This window comes from Rosa rugosa, chromosome 5 (assembly GCF_958449725.1).
Source record: "Rosa rugosa chromosome 5, drRosRugo1.1, whole genome shotgun sequence".
Lineage (NCBI taxonomy): Eukaryota > Viridiplantae > Streptophyta > Magnoliopsida > Rosales > Rosaceae > Rosa > Rosa rugosa.
The window spans coordinates 37,497,320-37,518,353 of record NC_084824.1 but is presented as its reverse complement, the minus strand read 5'-3'; the positions used below and the strand labels follow the sequence as shown (position 1 = coordinate 37,518,353).

Sequence of the window (21,034 nt, the reverse complement as noted above, 5' to 3'; positions counted from 1 at the left end):
GCCTCACCCCACTCACTACACAGCAGAAGATTAACAAGTGCGTACAACAATTAAGTTCATAAACTCAGGACTGCAACGGCAAGGGATCACAGCTCCAACACGTTCACCCTAACCTGCAGGATAGACCCCTATACCATGAAATAGTGCACCGGGTTGAAACAACAAACCTGGTAAGCTTATGAAAGCTCGTGTGAGTAAACTCAAAACAACAAGGAATGAGCACATGCTCACACCATCTCAACCTAACGAAATCGTGATAAAATTATCACAACAAAACATCAAGTTCATATCCTACCATATCATGCTCACGTAAGTTAATTCAAATTTTAAAACTCACATGCTCTGACTCTCAGCTGATGCATTTAATTTCACAAATGCCCAACTAACAATCAAACTCCAGTAACGTTTTAAAACATTTAAAACTCCAATAATCCAAAATCATGCTCCTTTTATCTCAACCGAATAATTGTCACCTCAGTGACCTTTCAAAATCATTGAAATCTTAGCAACCACTTCTCGAAAAAAAGTAAAGTACTTATGATTCAAAATCAAGTAAAAAGTAATCCCTGCAAGTGAATTAGTTCAGGAGATCACATCTAAAGCACATCAAGCAAATCATAGTAATCCTTGCAAGTCGTTTAGTTCAGGAGATTACAATATTAAAACAATCAATAGAAGTCGTAGTAATCCATGCATGTCGTTTAATTCAGGAGATTACATTAAAACCAATCAATTCAGAAAACAGTAATCCCTGCATATAATTTAGTTCAGGAGATTACAAAAGAAAACAAGCAAGTCAATAATAGAAATAAACTAAAAATCAATACCATTCATTTACTAATAATACCAAACACCACATCAACAATCTCAAACATCAATCACTCAACAATAATCCATATCATTTTCATAACAATCACCATATCAATTTTCACCACTTTGGTACTACTATATAGATTATCACCACCTTGGTTATCGCCACTTTGGTATTACTGTATCGATTATCACCACCTTGGTTATCGCCACTTTGGTACTACCGTATCGATGATCACCACTTTGGTTATCGCCACTTTGGTACTACTGTATAGATTATCACCACCTTGGTTATCTCCACTTTGGTACTACCGTATCGATTATCACCACCTTGGTTATCGCCACTTTGGTACTACCGTATCGATTATCACCACCTTGGTTATCGCCACTTTGGTACTACCGTATCGATTATCACCACCTTGGTTATCGCCACTTTGGTACTACTGTATAGATTATCACCACCTTGGTTATCTCCACTTTGGTACTACCGTATCGATTATCACCACTTTGGTACTACTGCATAAATTATCACCACACTGGTTCTGCCACACAGGTCTTACTACGCCAAACTCTAATTATTAAGTCACACAACTTGTAGATACCTCTACTAGCAAGCTACTTTGCTACATCACCAAGCATAATTAACACCCTCTTTGGGACACCCACAAGACATGGTGAGGACCAACCGCTACTTGCATCTGCTAGCCATATGTTCAAGCTACGCTACGGTATCCGGAAGTCGCAAATCCGTTGCCGGGAAGCCACCTTTCCGGCCTTGCCAAGTTGCCCTCACAACTAAGCTTTTTAGACTAGAAATGGTGGTTACTTGTCCCACATCGAAAACCATGTAAAGGAGATGGCTTCATTCACCTATAAAAGGAATGCCTCCTCCCACTTAAACTTCATCCCATTACATCTTTTGTAATCCCTTTGCGCCGCAAGGCTCGAACACACTAGTTAAACATTCAAGTGGACGTAGTTTCCCGCTAAGGCGGGAAATGAACCACTATACTTCTTGTGTCGTTCTCTCTCTCTCTCTAAAGCTAACTAGAGATCCCACGGATCACTAACGTTAACATTGGCGCCGTCTGTGGGAAGCCAACAAAAAGGCTTCCTCACGTACCTTGAACTTTTGGTCCGCTAGCATGTCCAGCGGCGACATTTTCCGCTAGCGAGTCCGCGGCGACATATTCCTCCAGCGAGGCTAGCGTGTCCAGCGGCGACATTTTCCGCTAAGCGAGTCCGGCGGTGACATCTTCCGCCAGCATGTCCCGCGACGACGTTTTCTGCTAAGCGAGTCTGGCGGCGACATCTTCAGCCAGCATGTCCAGCGGCGACATTTTCCGCTAGCAGGACAGCGGCGACATTTTTCGCTAAGCGAGTCCGGCGGCGACATCTTCAGCCAGCATGTCCAGCGGCGACATTTTCCGCTAGGGGGTCCAGCGGCGACATTTTCCGCTAGCGAGTCCGCGGCGACATATTCCTCCAGCGAGGCTAGCATGTCCGGCGGTGACATCTTCCGCTAAGCGAGTCCGGCGGCGACATCTTCCGCCAGCATGTCCAGCGGCGACATTTTCCGCTAAGCGAGTCCGGCGGTGACATCTTCCGCTAAGCGAGTCCGGCGGCGACATCTTCCGCCAGCATGTCCAGCGGCGACATTTTCCTCTAGCGGGTCCAGCGGCGACATCTTCCGCCAGCATGTCCAGCGGCGACATTTTCCGCTAAGCGAGTCCGGCGGTGACATCTTCCGTCAGCGTGTCCGCGGCAATATTTTCCTCTAGCGGATCTAGCGGCGACATTTTCCGCTAAGCGAGTTCGACGGCGACATCTTCCGCCAGCATGTCCAGCGGCGACATTTTCCGCTAGCGAGTCCGCGGCGACATATTCCTCCAGCGAGGCTGGCATGTCCGGCGGTGACATTTTCCGCTAGCGGGTCCAGCGGCGACATCTTCCGCCAGCATGTCTAGCGGCGACATTTTCCGCTAAGCGAGTCCGGCGGCGACATCTTCCGCCAGCATGTCCAGCGGCGACATTTTCCGCTAGCGGGTCCAGCGGAGACATTTTCCGCTAGCGGGTCCAGCGGCGACATTTTCCGCTAGCGAGTCCGCGGCGACATATTCCTCCAGCGAGGCTGGCATGTCCGGCGGTGACATTTTCCGCTAAGCGAGTCCGGCGGCGACATCTTCCGCCAGCGTGTCCGCGAGGACATTCCTCCAGCGAGGCTAGCGAGTCCAGCGGCGACATTTTCCGCTAAGCGAGTCCGGCGGTGACATCTTCCGCCAGCGTGTCCGCGGCAACATTTTCCGCTAGCGGATCCAGCGGCGACATTTTCCGATAGCAAGTCCGGCGGCGACATATTCCTCTGCTAGCGAGGCTAGGACAACTCCAACATAATTTGGGCACTTAATCAATTCCAACTCCAACTCGCTCCAAATTGGCATAAGATAAGTAACTATATCTTCATTTACGCTCTTTCAATTTGAGCTAGTGCCATGCCAATGCCAATGCCAATGCCATGCTTTTACTACTTCTAAGCATGCCTACAACATATTATTAGCAACTTTACTACAAGTACATGCTATACACATATGCCATGCTACTACGTAATTGCAACTCAATCAAATAAATATGTGACACTCATCTAGAAGCTTGTGACACTTACGACTTACTAAAACATGCTCGGATAAACGACTTGCTCGGGTTACAACTCGCTTGGGTATCGAGTATGGCCACGACTTGCGCTTGGGCCACGCCTCGCATGCTCGCACAGCGCCTACACACCCAACTTGCTCGAACAACCCAACTTGCCCGATCATGTCCAACATGTTTTACTTAAGCCCCAAGTTCACAAACGCTTCATACGATGTCACCGGGACTACTCCCACAATTTTATATGGACACCCATTATACTTGCCACTATCTATTGTGCGTGTTATATGGCTATAAGATCCACATATACAACTACCAATATTTTACATGTTCATACACATTAATGGAATATTGAATTCTTCTACCATTTGTTGTTCGCTACAAATCGAATTCTTTTCGCATTCCATTAATACGAACGGTAACCAATACAACAAGCATTCTACATATGCGCGTCTTTGTCTCATTGTGCAGGATTAAACGAGTCCCTTCTTGCTTACGGAGTTCGGGGACTTGTAGGGGCTCCGTACCGCCCGGTTACTTATGCTTGGTGACATCATGTTTATAACTCCCCAACCAAGAAGCTAGCTCCTCTTACTTGGGGACTTCGGGGACTTGTAGATACCTCTACTAGCAAGCTACTTTGCTACATCACCAAGCATAATTAACACCCTCTTTGGGACACCCACAAGACATGGTGAGGACCAACCGCTACTTGCATCTGCTAGCCATATGTTCAAGCTACGCTATGGTATCCAGAAGTCGCAAATCCGTTGCCGGGAAGCCACCTTTCCGGCCTTGCCAAGTTGCCCTCACAACTAAGCTTTTTAGACTAGAAATGGTGGTTACTTGTCCCACATCGAAAACCATGTAAAGAAGATGGCTTCCTTCACCTATAAAAGGAATGCCTCCTCCCACTTAAACTCCATCCCATTACATCTTTTGTAATCCCTTTGGGCCGCAAGGCTCGAACACACTAGTTAAACATTCAAGTGGACGTAGTTTCCCGCTAAGGCGGGAAATGAACCACTATACTTCTTGTGTCGTTCTCTCTCTCTCTCTAAAGCTAACTAGAGATCCTACGGATCACTAACGTTAACACAACTCAAAATACAATCTCAAATCTCAATATCACAATAAAACTGATTGCCTCAAAATACTGTATCCTTATCTCCAACAACCTCAAAATCACCTCGCAACCCAATAGTGATCAAATCACGTAAAACAATGTTTTTAACTTCACCAAACAACTCCTACTATATTTCACAATCTACTCAAACAAAAAATCATTTATAACAAATCCTTGTTTTTACTTATCCATGAACTGTTGACGATCAAGTTCATATATTTCAAAACAAATATTTATTTGCAAGAAAAATGATTTTACATCTAATGATTAATTCTAGTAAAATTATCACATAACAAATTTATCACCCAAAACAATGTGAGATTTACTCACCTCCATATCCTGCTTCATCTTCACACAAACCAAGACAAGCACAAAATCATCCAAACTCCGCTCATATAATTCCGTCAATCACCTAATCACATCAAGGTCACACTCAATACAACACAAAATACACAATCATTTTAAAGTTCAGAACACGTGAACTATAAACTGAAGTATATGTCAATTGAAACGAAACCCCATCGGAGACTACCTAAGGCCTCCAAAACACTTCTAGGATCAAACCGTCCAAACAATAGAACGACCCAACAGTCCTGTACATACCTCCAACAATATGAAGGATTTACTACATCAACAAGCATAAGTAACACCCTCTTAGTGGGCCCACAAGCCATGGTGGGGCCTGACCACGATATACATCTCCTACCTTGACACTCAAGGTATCCCGTGGTAGTCGAAAGTCACCAAGAGCTTACCGGGAAGCCACCTTCCCGGCCTTGCCAAGATGCTTCCATGATAAGCTTTCTACACTAGAGTAGAGGTTTCTTGTCCCACATTGGAAAACTTGTAAAGGAGGGAGCCTCCCTCCCCTATAAAAGGAGACTCCTTCCCACTTACTCAACATCCCATTACAACACACTTTGTAATCCTCTTGGGCCGCAAGGCCTAAACACTAGTGCAACATTTCAAGTGGACGTAGTTTCCTGCTAAGGCGGGAGACGAACCACTATACTTCTTGTGTTTCAATTACTCTCTCCCTCTCTCTCTTTCTTTAACGTTAATTAGAGCCTTCGGTTTCTAAACATTAACAAGTCCAATCCTCACATATGAAAAACCGAATGAACCGAAACCGCAAATAATCCAACTCAACCAAAAAGTCAAGCAAACACAAAAGTAAACATACCCATATGTTCGTATCGACGAATGGAGACTAACGGAGCAAGTAATTGCCCCTGGAATGGCCAGATGCACCGCCACAGGCAGCTGCACGTGAAGCCCATGTGCTGTCGGACCTACTTCAAAACCATGAAAATCAACTCAGCCCAACTTGAAGATCGCAACACGAGGAACAACTTTCATAATTGGCACCGAGGCCGATTTAGCCTAGATCGAGCCCAAAAAATCCTAACCGTTGAACATCAAACCGTGATTTCTCCCTCTACACTTCGAATCGATCTTCAAGACTTGAATGTTTGTGATCAGGAGGAGGAGAGCGTCACAAAATGACCGGTTTCAACAGCCACCATTGCCGGAGGAGGAAGCTAGGTTTGGGTCAACGCTGCCTCTATCGCCGCTAGGGGTGTGCAAAACATGGTACAAACCGGCCAAACCGATCAAAACCGACCGATAAATATGGTTTGGTTAGGGTTTTTTAACTTTAAAAATTGAAAATCGGTTCACTACCGAACCAAACCTTATATGAACTGGGTTGGTTTGGTTTCTCTTGTACATAAACCGCGGAACCTAAACCGACCGGTATGTTTGAAATATAAGAGAAATTTATATATATATATATATATATATATATATATATATATATATATACACACACACATAATAAATATATATTCATTTGTCCGGTTTGTTCTAAGTAAGTTCTAAATCTCCAGTTATAACTTTATTCTAAAATGATATACTATCATATAGAATTCAAGGCCCAAAGCCTAAAACCTTAGTATATAATCGCTACAATTTTTTTTATCCTTTCATATCACATCTCTGATCTCTCAATCTCTCATTCTTTGACCTTTGATACTATCATATTAAGCTAGTATTGATGGCTAAGTCGTTAAATAAGTGAATCACTTTGAATCTAATTTAGGTTTTAGTTTTGAACTATATGTTTTGGATTATAATTAGATAATTTAACATAATTTCAATTCTTGAGATTGAATTTTTACTATGAATTTTTTCATAAATAGCATGTTAATAATATATAGGTGAAACCGCCTAACCGACCAAACCAAACCATCTTTAGTTGGATTGGATTGGGTCGGATTGAGCTTTTTTTTTTTATGACCGGTTTTTCAAAATGCCTAAACCGCTCACTTTGGCATAGAGACGGTTTGGAGTCAAAACCGATCCAACCCAATTCGTGTGCAGCCCTAACTGCCGCCGTTCGATCCGCTTCCTCCGGTCCATCTGGGCGCAAGCCACGGGCTGGGGGATGCAGAGAAGAAGGGTCTGAGTCGATAGGAGGTGGTTTCACCGCTGGAGGACGCCGGGCGGTCGAGAAAAAGCTCAGTCGGATCACCGGTTTCATTGGCCGAGTCGGGCTTGGCTGAGAGACAAATCTTCCGGAAAATTTCCCAAAAAGGAAATTATGAAATATTTTCTGAAAAATCCTATTTATACTAAAATTTTCAAAAATGGAAATAACTTCCATCGCGCATAACTTCTTCATACGATCTCTGATTTCCGCGTTCCACATGTCCACAAACTGATATCGACACGCTCTACGACTTTCATGAAGAAAGTTTTTGGAGAAACCCAACGAATGAAAGTCAACCCTTTGACCCCTCGAAAATAAAACGTTTCAAGTAATTATTCGTCCGAAACACTTTCACTTCACCACGAAACAACTATTCGCATAACAACCCGCATAATAAAATCCGGAAAGCACTTCAAAATTAATAACTAAATTCTGGGGTATTACAAATTTAAAAAAATATATATGTTAAAAAAAGTAATTAGTAAAAATGTTAGTTACCATTCTTTTGTGTGTAGATTGAACCAAAATAATCTGCTTCCTACAAAACCCATGTCAATGAAGCCACACCTTGACATGGTGTTTTTGAACTTTGCCATTGCAGCAGCTACTCGAGGAGGACCACCAGACTTGTCTTCTTGGCACATGATTTCGTTAAGATCCCCTACCATTAACCATGGCAACGAACAATCTTGTGCTGCTAGGGTTTCAATAAGGGTCCATGTTCTGTTCCTACCTCCTCTTACAGCGACTCCAGACACTTGTAAAAACCAGAGCTTCGTTCTTGGTTTTCCAATCACAACATCAATGTGGTTTGCAGAATACGTAAGAAGATTAATGTGAGTTTCCTAATTCCAAAAGAGGGCTAAACCTTGAGAATCATCTTCATGTGGTACACAGAAGCCACCTTTATATCCCAACCTATCCTTTAGGGAGTCAATCAGGTTTTTCTGGGCTAGGGTTTCAGAGAGGAAGATGAGGCTTGACTTCCTCGCATGAACCATGTTAATGAGGGCTCGTTGTGTTTCCAGGTTAACAATCCCTCTATAGTTCCAATTCAAAACATTCTCTTGAAGCATTATGGAGGAAGGTGTCGCGGGAGAAAGCTTCCGGCTTTGGTGGCAGCTCACAAGAGGGTTGTCGACGACCTTAGGGTTTTTAGCGTTTAGACATTAAATAGTAGTATGGAGCATGACATAGATGATTGCAATGATAAAATCCTTGTTCCATCACTACTAGAATTTTCATCATATACATCGGCCAGAAACCGATGTAAAAATTTTTTTGTACACATGTGTTAGTGGGTGATGTAAAAGATCGGAAAAAAATAGACATCGGTTAAAAACCGATGTCCCATATAATAATAAACATCGGATTATGTTCCAGAATCGATGTTAAACTGCTATTATGATCACAAATTGGTGTTTTTAGATATTGTTAAACCTTCATATTTTTGCATTTAATGCTTAACGAAATATAGGTCCAACAGCACTAGTATTCATTTTAACATCGTTACTCATTCTAGAAACGATGTGTTATATTCTCTTACACATCGGTGCTTTTGAAGTTTGCCTGCTGTTTATAAGTTTTACGGGTACTTGCCATATATCACACTATTTAAGATTGAATCTACATTCTTTTGTATTACGCGACCGATGTTCATTAATCTATTAAACATCGTTTCCTTTTATGAAGCGATGTCCATTTTTCTATTAAACATCAGTTTTTGAGGTTGGCACCGATGTTCATACTTATACTAGACATCGGTTTTAATTTAATAAATCGATGTCCATTGATTTGTTTTACATCGTTTCTTACACAATGTCAATGTCCATTGAGTTGTTTTACATCGTTTCTTACTTAATAACTCAATATCCATTGAGTTGTTTGACATCGTTTCTTATTTAATAAGTCGATGTTCATTGAGTTGTGTTACATCGTTTCTTACTTAGTATTTTGTTATCCACTGGCTAATGGGACATCAATTTTTTCTTTTAGAACTTATATGACTTCATTTTTATAGTTATAAACTTATTTGTAACTATTGCTAGGAAATCTAATGAGAAACATATCGTAAGTAAATAAATTTTGATTAATATTGATGCTCAAAGTACATAACAACATCTCAAGTATTTCTATGCATAACATGTCGAAATAAAACAAAAATTTAAGTCTAAATGGTACATGATACTAGAAACATAAACGAAAGCAAGCCTCGCCATACTTATATCCCATTTGTTCTTCTGTTTTCACCTGCAAATAAAATGAAATGAACAATTAGCTATAACAAGAAAAACAGAAGGAAAGAAAGGAAAGGAAAAGGGAAAGACAAAAAAAGACATTGAGCTTACAAGACATTCCTATCCTAGCATCCATAACTACTGCTGTACTCGTCATATTATAATGCAAACCAAGTTTCTCACTATGCCTGCTATCTGCTGTGGTAGTATGGTTACAAAATATAACCAAGGAGAAGCTAGAAAGATTGGCGAGTAGCTGACATATTAGTTGGCTGTTTATAAAAGTACATAGCAGAAACTAATACCATTATGGTATAAACTCAGTTTGTTTCCAGAGATGACTAATTGGGCATCATACCCACTTCTGATTACTCCTAATTATTTGAAGTTTTGTATTAATTTAATTACACCGAAAGAAAGAAGATGAAATTATACTGACCACTATATCCATGAAAGCACCGACATTGTCCCAATTCATGATTACAAAAACCTCCACCACTGCAGTCATTTTTGCAGCCACGCACTCCCACCTATTAACTGCCAACAGAACAATTAGTTAACATGAATACTCTTCCCATAAAAATTGATATTCACCTCACATATCTCCAAGGGCTTATAAAAATAGAAGAATAATAATAACATTTTTGTGTCATCTGGTTTCATAGATTAACTGAGTAAACACCCATTCACTCCCACTTCTCTTCCCACCTCCTGATTCAAACTTGCAAGGTATTCATCTCTATGTTTCTAATTTTCTTTATTCCTTCTGTACATGAATTAACTCCATTATAAGAAATCTACTTCACTCATTCAGAAAAAAAAATGATGTTACATCATGTAAAAGGTTGTTCTTATTACCTCCACAATGTTGATTTTATTAGAAATTGAGCCACAACCAGCAAGCCACCGGCCAATCTCTGCCTTCCATGGTGCTCCACTAAAAACAACTACCTTGTGCAAGTCAGCTGGAAAATGATTTTCTAAGTCAATAGGAGGTTCTAAATTTCCCCTAAAATGATCCGTAATTGCTTCAGTGGAAGCATTGATTGGGACACAAGAGTTATGAGTTTGACTAAAGTACTCGAAAGAAGGAACTAATGGAAAGAAGAACAGATGAACTTTTGAAGCCAACATTAGTGAAACCAATCCCACAATAGAAGCAATCGCCGATATCATAGACCATGAGCATTTCCATTTCAGAATAGAAAACATTATCTCAGAAGACTCTTCAGAGAGAAACCGACAACTATATCTCCATCTTCTTGACCCTGAGCCCCTCTATATGCACCTGAAAAATTAACACTTCAGTCTATGACAAAGCCATATAACATAAGTCAAAGAGAACCTACGCAAATGAATCATATCAAGCACCATTCCTTTTACCTTCTCCTTTTCGATAATCATATCAACCACCATTCTTTAAAGGATAAGATAAATTATAATAAAAAAAACTTTCTTTAGAATTCTATCATCAAACTATTAAGATAATGTGTGCAGAAAATTAACATATGTAAATCAATTGGAGTAAACAATCTTTACAAGAAATACTACTAAGTCACTATAAGTCTAGTGGTTTTTCTCATCCATTATGTTCGATAAGGTCCCAAGTTCAAATCCCCACTTGCCCGCAACATCAAAAAAGAATGTATGATACAAGAATTAGCAGGAAAACCTTACTAAACAAAGAGCAGCAAAGAAAGCAAATAGTAAACAAGTTTAAACTCCACACAGAACTAGAAAAAAAGTCTCACCTGGAAACCCATTGATTACACAAAATTAACAAAAACCACCACTAGTTTGTAATCAAAATAATTCAGAAAACACCTTCAAACTTCTGATGGGTTGCTGTGGTAAAGCTCAACAACAGTTCCTAGTATGTAAACACCAAAATTCTATCAGCTCTACACTGATCAAACATTTTCTGCTTCCCACAAAATGACATACCTCAGTAAATGAGTTCCAGCAATCAGAGAGCATTGGCGGTTTTGGATTCTGAATCAGAGACATTAGTTCTTGAACTAACTTGCTTTGTTCAATGAAACACAGCCTGTGGTTCGCTTTTGCTCTAAAACTTTGGCTTTTTATGTACAAGACACCACCATCGAAAGACTAGCTGAGTCACCATGCACTAGCTAAGCTAGCTAGCTAGCTACTTTGAAATGAAGTGGTGGGAAATCAAAAGGTATGTGTGAAAGCAACTTTTTAACTGCTCAAACAGATAATGTACGAATTAATTCCCTGCACAAGGTTTATGATCACCAGCAACTAAATGTCTAAATCATTAGATGCAGATTAACTGAATTAATTATGTGATTTAACATCGAGTTCTGGGCGAAACAGGAAATTTATATTAGAAAACAAATTTTGGTGCCATAGGTAACTGCAACACTCAACTAGCGGCAACACCGCAACAGAATTAGTCGATGCAAAAAATACGCATACATACATTTAAATAAGAGAGATGCAGGGCAATGCAAAGTATTTAGTTACCTTATCTCGGCAGCATGCATCATGAATCTTGAGAACCAAACATAATTGTCCCACATCGAAGAATTGATGTTTATCATGGGAAATATTAACTGGAAAATTTTCCCAAATTGAACCAAGACTTTTGAATATAAGACCATACATTTGTTATCACTCAAGGTAGTGAAGTGCAGATATATCGGTGCAACGTACAGAAATCCCTCTAGGATTTGTAGGCTTATTTAGGCTGTGTACCCTATCAGAGTTTTTGGATTATGAATGCATATATATATATATGGGTCCTGTTCTTTGCTATTGTTCTTGCTACTGGGGAGATTGAGTTCAAGGACATTGAAAACCAACTATTTATAAAAACATTCAGATCATTATGCTTTTTCATAAAGATAGTTTTGGCGAGGCATATGATCGTTTCATTTACAACTCTGAGGTTTCCACAATCTGTGCAAAAGAAAGTTTTGTTGACAGCTTGATCAGTGATGCAAAAATGATGAGGAGAAACTTTATCAGAGAAGTTTTTGGTTAAGAATTTTTACTTTAAACTGTTGGATTGCCAGTTTATGACATGGCAACATCATAGTGAAGTCCAAGCAGATTCTAGCAAATATAACAACATTATAGCCGAGAATCCGGATCCAGATTTCTTAGCAACCAAAAGCTAACTTTGGAAAAATTAAAATAATAACCCAGTGATTAGAGAAACAGAAACAAACTCATTATAAATAATGACACCATGACACGATCAACAGCTGCAATGGCGTAAAAAGACACACACACATACTGCCACAAGTAAAAGTAAATTATTTACCTTTGCTTCTTTCTGAGCTTCTTTCTGTGCCTCTTTCTGTGCAGAATCATCCTCCACAGGGTTCTGAGCTTTTCTCCTCAGAAGATACATGTTGCCAACAAATCGATTTCACCTCAACCTATAACACTGATCAAAGGCAAAACCTTTTTCAATCACAACAACTGAATCTGCAAACAATGTAAATAACTATTTCAAGAAACAGCAAACCACAGTTTAAAGGTAATCAAGCAGAGATATGTTGAGGTGGTCAACTCACCCTTCGGAAAAATCAGACACCACAAATTTCTAACACATCAAACAATCAATCAAGATCCATTTTTTCATTAAATGACCCAAAGGGTTTTCACCTAATATTGTTCATGTTCATCTGAGAGTGACAGATCTACTTAAATTTCAGAAAAACAAAAGCATGCCCAGAAAAAAAAATATAAAAACAGAGATCATGCAAAAACAATAACCCAGCTCTAAAAATGTCTTCTTTTCATTTTTTTTCCCCAGAAACTGAAATGAATAACGTATTTAACGTACCTGGGTTGTGAATGTGAGACTGTTTGGTGAAGCTGCCTCTGCCTTTTATGGAAAATAAAAATGCAGGAGAGAAAAGGGTGTGCGTTTGATGAGTTAATTGACATGGCGAGGGTGTCGTTTAGTTGGGTTCACAGGACACCAGAGCAGAGGGAAAGGGGTCTTGATTGAAATGGTGGAGTCCCCATTGTAGGGGATGTGCGTCTGATTTATAGTGGGAAATAGAGTGTGGCCGGGACTCGATGGAATGAGGGACACAAACAGCTGCAACATCAGAGACCATGAATTGATTAAAATGAAGTAACAAGCATAAGGAGTAGTTACTGTTTTCGCTTCTTGGCCCAAGCTTAAAACTTCCAAGCTACAGAAACCTTCATGACTAGAAAACATAGTTCGAAGTCTCCTCTGCAAAATCCAAACCTATAACTCAACAAAAGCGCAAAAATTTCCCAAAATCAATCACAAACAATGAGAAGAATCGAGAGAGAGCAAACCAGATATGGAGAATGCCCAGAAAGCTCAGAACATGAATGCCCAGAAAGCTCGAATGCAGCCCACAAAGCTTCGGTAGATGAAACACAAATCCTTGGAAGCAAAATAATAAACAAAATCATATCAGTGAATTAAGGACTCACAAATCCTTTGAAGACATGCATTGAACAAATTCGTCAATTACCTAAGACAAAAAGCTCAAATTTTCTCCAAAAGCCCGACCTCCATCTCTGATTCTCTTCACCGTCTTCGAGCAGAGGAGCTGGTCCGAGGCGGAAAAGGAGGAGGACGAGGCGGGTCGGGTTGTGATTGTAGCTGGAGAACGAAGACGAGGCGGAGGGTTGTGGTCGGAGGCGGAGAACGAAGAGGAGGATGGTTTTTGTCGGATGGGGAGAACGAAGAGGCTGATTCTCTTCACCGTCTTCGAGCAGAGGAGCTGGTCCGAGGCGGAAAAGGAGGAGGACGAGGAGGGTAGGGTTGTGATTGTAGCCGGAGAATGGAGAAGAGGAGGAGGGTTGTGGTCGGAGGCGGAGAACGAAGAGGAGGATGGTTTTTGTCGGAGGCAGAGAACGAAGGAGAAAAGGGAGGTTTGGTCGAATAGTGTTAGGGCAAGCTGAAGTCAATGATACTCCAAATATGTCTAAGTGTGGGAATGAATTTTTCCTCCCCCGCGCTTCTTTTACAAATTTTAACTTAGCCGCTCAGCGGTTTTCTGAAAATTCAAACAAAAGTTTTGTCATCAGTCAACAGTAAAAAGCGATGTCAATTATATGCATACAAATCGGTTTTTGAGGAATCAATGTTAATGACATTGTTTTACATCGCGTGTATTTCTCAGCGACTTAAATGGCATGATGTCTATGAGCATAATTCTAGTAGTGCATTTTTCGGGTTCTTTAGTAGCAAATGAATATGAATTAATGCTTTTGGATTGTGTTGAAGATGACATAATTGAATTTTATGTTTAAAAAATTTAGTCGTTGTGATTTGAACATCCACGAGTGTTTTCGGTGGATTAGACATAGCTCGGTGGAGTAGTCTCGTAGGTGTTCAAATCATGATGACTAGATTTTTTAACTCATAAATTCAAAATAACCCAAAAACATTAATTCATACCCATAAAATGACGAACAAGAGCCATCAACCCTCAAAACTCATGTTTTTTTATTTGTAATACATGTATTCTAAATGTTAACTTTATCCTTACATTTAACTAAAAAATTAACAGAAGTACCAAAAAGTATTACGGAGCCTAAGTTCAGGTATCAAATTATCCTCTTTTAAAGACTAGGTAACAAAGTGTCCAATTAGCCGCTCCTCAGATACCTAAACCCTATATTGAATTAAACTTTATGTTTTTTTTTTCCTTAAGAAAATATTAGAATTTTTATTTTATTTTTTTGAGAAGTGCTAAAGGAATTGATTACTTACTTTCCGGTCCATTTGACTTGAAAGTAGCAAAGATGAATAGACCCAAGCGGCAAAGAGGTGAAGCATGAAGTTATGAACCACAGCCACAGGTAGCAGGCATAATCCGCATAGTGAAAGGATAATAATAATTAAATCAAAATGGCCCTTCTATCTTCTCCTCGTCCTCTCCCAACCCACTTCTCTGCTTCCACCTCCACTTCTCTACTTGTCCGCCGCCGCCCAATCACCGCCTGCCAAGTCTGCACCCCCAAGCAACCCTTACATGAGTCCACTCTCAATGTCGCCGAAGGTTTTGCCGAGGATGAGCTCTGGGCCGCCGCCTGTCTCCGTGTTCGGTCCTTCTACCAGTTCAAGCCCACCACGTTCGGCCTCCAAGTCTGTCCCTCCAATCACCTAATCTAGTTTCAAACATGTAATGAATCATTTGTATTGATGGGTGTTTTTCCCTTTGTCAAGTTGTATTAGGATCACAAAATGTTCTTGGCGGAGCGAGAGTTTGAAGCTATCAAGGAACGTGTTAGTGGGAAGAGGAAGGGTTTTGGGAGAGTTTCGTGTGTAAATGCTACAGTCCCACTTTCGCAATTCTCAAGCCTTTCATTTCCGGCAGATGATTTATGTGCTTCCTGTAAGGTTTGTTTGCTTCAGTTCCCATGTTTCAACTTTCATTCTTTTGTTTTCGTAATCTGTTAGAGTGGTGTAATTGAAGCCCTTTTGGTGGTTCTTGTTGTTTTTGTCTAGTTTACCGACAATGGAGAAGATCGAGTAGTAGTTGGGACCCTTGATCTTAACCAGTGTGTAAGTCTTCCAGATGAGATAGCAGGAAGAAGACCAGAGGTATTTCATCCCATGCCAGCCATTTTCACTCTGATCTTTGAAAGGCAGACACTAATTATCTTCTTAGTCATATTTCGTATCAAGTTTCAACTATAGAAGTCAACACATTAAGAGCTGCTTATGCTTATTGGATTTGTATCTTTTGCCTAAATTTCCAGATGAATAAATTGCATACTTAGAGATGAGAACAGGGCATGTGGTTGCAAACGAAACAAGTACATTGTTAAAATTCAGCTTAATCTAAGATTTGCTGATTTAACCAGGCCCTTTATAAAATAAAATAAAAAAAAACAAAATACAAAAACAATGACTGAAGTTTAATAGTGCATTTCAACAGGCGATTGGAGCTGATTTTGCAAGGGCATATCTGAGTAATGTATGTGTTGCCAAGGAACTGCATAGAAATGGTTTAGGTCATGCTCTTGTGGCAAAGTCAAAGTTAGTTGCGCGAGATTGGGGTAAAGAATTTTTGACATTTATTATGTTCTTGATTAAACACCCTCACGCATACTCAATTTTGTTGGTACCATGCTCCTTTACCTATCTCTTGCTTTATGGCTTTAGAGTTCTTTAGAATCAAAGATTTTTCAGTGATAATGCTCTCATAGTACTTTGTTTATTCTTCACTTGGTGAACACACTTGTGATTAGTTCTCTTTACAGAAAGGGTCAAGGAAAAAACAAAATTGATGAGAATATTTTGAAAAGCTAGAGCTATAAACATCATTCTGTGGAGACGGGTAACATACATTATATACTCAAGACCCTAATAATAAATGCTAAAAGGGTTAATCACATTATTGTTTTATTTAAATGCATATTGGGACTCGGCTCTCCCTCTGTTTTCTTTTCTGATCGCCCGGGATTGTGGCGAATTCCAGTCTAGCTTATTCCTTTTGGTTCAGATCCTAATGAATTGGGCATATGGTTCCTGTTGGTGCTGTTAACCACTGAGTTTTACATTAACACCAGATCTTCAAAGTAGATCATCTTTAGTAATAGTTCAAGTGCATTTCTGGAATCTTTCAGGCATAAGTGATCTGTATGTTCATGTTGCTGTTGATAATGAACCAGCAAAACAGTTGTACATGAAGAGTGGTTTCGTTTATGAGAGTGACGAACCTGCATGGCAGGCCAGGTTCCTGGACCGGCCAAGAAGGTTACTTTTGTGGTTTGGTATTCCAGGCGTGCAACTATGACAAGTATCATATGATTCTTTCCTCGATATACATTGCTCCGACAATGTACAGAGCATTTCACAAGTCTGAACATGATTGGTCGGTCTCTTCCTCATTGAGATGTAAATTTCTGTAACCTATTTGACATACTGGGTCTTAAAGGCTTTTATTTTCTAAAAATCCTATGTGCTATTTGTAATGATGAATACTTGATTTAATTTGGGAATACTTTCCGTATCAAAAAAAAAAATTTGGGAATACTTTCAAGACAAAACAATAAAAATGTGTCAGGTAGGTTAATTAAAAAGTCAATTTCATAATTAGTAAATTAAAAAAATGAGACATTTTCTTAAATAAAGATTCAACCACAAACATCCCTGTGATTTTTAGATAGGGCAGACGTGTCACATGGCGGTACGTCCAGCCAATTAGTGTTGATGTAGGGGAGTGTTTTGAATATTTTATTTTTATTAAACATAGCTAATTTCGATATACAATTAAAAAACAGAGAAGCATGATTGGTTGGGCATATCAACCACGTGATACTTCTATTATACCTAAGAATTTCTTTGTAAGTTTCAAGAAAGGTATCGGCTATGTCACTAGCCGCTTTCCAATCATTTTTTTTTAATAGGATCTCAAGTTCTCAACTTGTTGATTTATCGCGACGTAATTTTTTAGTAGACAAATTTGCTAATTTAAATCATAAATTTAGTCAACCTTGTGTTTGGTTTACTAATTTTCTCCCGGAAGTGTACCCTATTATCTACTCTTATACTTGTATGTTTATATCATCTTTGTAATGTTATTTTCAGATTTCGAAGAAGAAAAAAAAGTTCCCAACTTGCTTTCCGTTTAACTGTTAAATATGAAGGCAGAGTTGTTGAATAGTTGGTTAGGTGCTGAGTAATAATTGGACACCAATAGAGTAATCGTTGTCAACATTTGTGATCTTGAGTGTTTAGGTTGCTTGTAGCTAGTGGCGCATTTTTGAGAATTGTAGGGGTTGTTCTTAAGATCCTATTGATGTCCTCGTTTAGTTCGCGAAAATGTCTCGTTTGGTTCGTGAAAAAAAAAAAAAAAAAGTGATTTCTTTGTCTTTTTCATAGGATGAGAAGTTAAGTTTTCCATGAACTTTTGATTCCCATGTTTGATAATATTGAGAAAGTTGTTATTTTCTTCTTCCTATCCTTAGTTTCAATTTATTTTCAGGGTTTTGTGCATAGCATAGACATACATGTCTTCATTAGAGACTCATTCTTTGTTGAGACCCAGCCTTTTTTTTTTTTTTTTAAATAAAGGGCTGGTGCAACTGTCTTCAAGTCTTGATTAATAAAATTATCGAATACAAAAGTGTTTGAAGGGGTGGGCACTGAGCATAAACCGTTGATTACAATAAGCACACAGAAAAAAAAATCATAAAATAATATTAGGACTACCAAATAAGCACATAGACCCAGCCCTTTTTTGGGATGGACGGATTCCGATGTGGTAGGTGATTTGAGTCATGACTGAATAAGCGAGATCGGTTTTTCACCAAGATTCTCTAATCTCGTGGTGGTGGGATGAAGACAATGGTGAATCGGGTTTGTGGTGGGTTTTGAATTTTGGAGGTTGACTCAGATGTAACATGGATAGGAGGATTTTTGAATTTGTTCTGCCCCTTGGTGCCGTGCTCGGGGGAGACGATGGGGATGATGGGCGGATGATGGTGGTGGGCGGATGATGGAGGGCTAAATCGTTTATTATTCTTTTCTTTTTTTTCAATAAATATTAGAAGATATTGGCCAAATGGTATTACATTGTAGCCACATGACACTAAATCATAAGTGAAACACAACACGGTGTGATATATCGTAGTGAAATCGTAAATGGGTATCTTGAAAGTTGAAATTTGTACACCTGATTAAGTCAGAAAAGAAAAACTTCATAATTATAGAAAATGAAAAACCAATTAATTTGCTAATTACACTAAATCATAAACAAATGGTTAAAACAGCAGCATGTCAAATTATTTTGTACTCAATTCATATGTAGGCATCTTGAAACTTATGCATCCAATCTTATAAGAAGAGAAAAATTCAAAACTTAAGTGCATTGTGTTGGAGACATCATTGAGTAGAAAATATGTGTAAATTTAATGTGTGATGTATCCTTACTCTCAAGTATAGGAGGTCATGTTTTAGTAAGAGATAAGTAGAGTGTCGTACCCACGAGGATTGGGAAACTCTACCAGAGTTTAGATTACCGCGAAAAATTAACCTAGAAAATGTATGCAATTCTACCTTTTTACAAGTTCACAATCTTACCATTTGGAAGTGACTACATGCATTTTTATGCGCGACTGCACGTAATTGAATCGTAAACACATGAATTAGGTTAATCCTTCAGCTAAATATTATGTAATTAAATTCATTGTTATTTATTTGTAGGAAATAAGAGGAGTTGCGGAAACCGAGAGAAAAATGTGCAAAATTATAGCAATTCGAAATTTCCTGCAAAAAGGCAAGGAAAGTCAACAATAGACCAAAAGGTTGACCAGGGTCAAAGTCATCAAGAGTGTGAATTATTATTTTTTTTAATAGAAGTTGATTGTTATTCAATAATCAATAGCCAATTGGCCATAGCTTACAAACTTACATAAGAATCCCGGCAAGAAAATTCTGTAAAACCTATCCAAGCTAAAGCAAACTAATTAAAATCAGTGGGAAGCTCACATTTAAGCAAGCCTATCTAAGAGCAACAAAGCTTCGCCTCCTACGGAAAAGAATAATTCAACTAGCCCTTACTTGCCAATCACGCATTTGTGGTACAAGCAAGAGAGACTAGTAACGTCATAGAAGATTCATAGAAACTTAATCACCCTCATACAGGCTTAGATCCATAGTCAGAACAACTAAACAATAGACAGCTCCTTCCCTTTCAAGATGGAGCTTATATCCTCACCTATAATCTTACCTTCCTCTTTCTCCTTTGTTTGAGTACGCTTAATCAGGCTTCCAGAAGGACGACCCCTTCCCCTTTTCTTTGGAGCTGGCTCCGTAGAAATCGGAACCTCCATCAACTCACCAAGCTGAAATTCCTGAGGTATTATCGCCAAACTTGGCTTGAATTGCTTCTTTCGTACACCCAATTTGGTGTGTAAATCAATAGAAACAGACTCAACAGAGATAAGCCCAGCAGCGCCAAGTCCAGCAGGAATAGACCCATCAGTAAAGCCAACTATGCATGTCCATTCAGAAATGGGACTCGGCCCAACCACATTCATCCCTAGCCCAGTCAAAACAGTTGTCAACCCTAATTGATGCTGATCCAACCATCATCTCTCTTAGCCTAGCATCCGGCATTCCTGCCGACGGCCCATAGGACATTCCAAGCCCGACGATCGTTGTCATAGAGACCGACAACCTTGACGCCGAACCTAGCACCTCCCGGTTCGTGTCCATCCCCTCTCGGCCCGACACAGCCAATGGCAGCGCCTTCGTCTCCATTTCTCGATCACAGACACCACCTTTATGACAGAAAAAGCCGTACGCCGAACAGAGGCCGTGACACTTTTCATACTAGAGCTCCACTACCATTGAGACAGCCGTGCCCAGATCCTCCGACGAAAGTCCTGCACCACATGAACCCGCTGAATTGGATCCTTCCGCTACACTGCCCCCTGATCAACCCAGACGAAGCCCCCCAACGCTCTGCTAATTAACGTTAACACTTTCTCGTTGCGCATAGCAATGCGCAATCCCTTCACCGCCACCCAAACCTCAAAGAGGTGCAGCGGCACCACCTCGAGAGCAGAGATGTCGTCATAGTCGGCCAACAACAACATGGAGTTGTTGTAAAACCATAGACCCCCAGCCAAGATTCGATTCTTCACCTCCCTTTCCTTGAATTGGAAGACGAAGACATCATCCTCCTCCTGCCGGATCAAAACCCTCTCCTTCAATCCCCATACATTGGAGATCGCCGC

At 39.8% G+C, this 21,034-nt stretch overlaps 2 protein-coding genes and 2 long non-coding RNA genes across 5 annotated transcripts; 1 reads left to right on the top strand and 3 right to left on the bottom strand.

The window, feature by feature from the left end:
- Positions 1-9,147: 9,147 nt before the first annotated feature.
- Positions 9,148-9,674, bottom strand: LOC133708572 (uncharacterized). The gene is made up of 2 exons (XR_009845895.1): positions 9,425-9,674; positions 9,148-9,326 (listed from the first exon to the last, which is right to left on the bottom strand). It is a non-coding gene; the product is annotated as an uncharacterized LOC133708572 (long non-coding RNA).
- A 533-nt stretch (positions 9,675-10,207) lies between these two features.
- On the bottom strand, positions 10,208-13,501 carry LOC133712576 (uncharacterized). 2 transcript variants are annotated; one of them, XR_009847487.1, is made up of 4 exons: positions 13,455-13,501; positions 13,134-13,334; positions 12,606-12,731; positions 10,208-10,601 (listed from the first exon to the last, which is right to left on the bottom strand). It is a non-coding gene; the product is annotated as an uncharacterized LOC133712576 (long non-coding RNA). The 2 variants fall into 2 exon arrangements; XR_009847486.1 differs by lacking the exon at positions 13,455-13,501 and having other exon boundaries at positions 13,134-13,356.
- Positions 13,502-13,526: 25 nt separating this feature from the next.
- Positions 13,527-15,065, bottom strand: LOC133711613 (uncharacterized). The gene is made up of 3 exons (XM_062137715.1): positions 15,054-15,065; positions 13,807-14,314; positions 13,527-13,715 (listed from the first exon to the last, which is right to left on the bottom strand). Exons 1-3 carry the CDS (start codon positions 15,063-15,065, stop codon positions 13,558-13,560), a joined length of 678 nt encoding a protein of 225 aa, XP_061993699.1. The 3' UTR covers positions 13,527-13,557.
- A 43-nt stretch (positions 15,066-15,108) lies between these two features.
- Positions 15,109-17,319, top strand: LOC133709907 (GCN5-related N-acetyltransferase 7, chloroplastic). The gene is made up of 5 exons (XM_062135857.1): positions 15,109-15,428; positions 15,519-15,683; positions 15,792-15,887; positions 16,225-16,345; positions 16,916-17,319. The coding sequence occupies exons 1-5, from the start codon at positions 15,192-15,194 to the stop codon at positions 17,083-17,085; spliced, it is 789 nt and encodes a 262-aa protein (XP_061991841.1). The 5' UTR covers positions 15,109-15,191; the 3' UTR covers positions 17,086-17,319.
- The last annotated feature ends 3,715 nt before the right edge of the window (positions 17,320-21,034 follow it).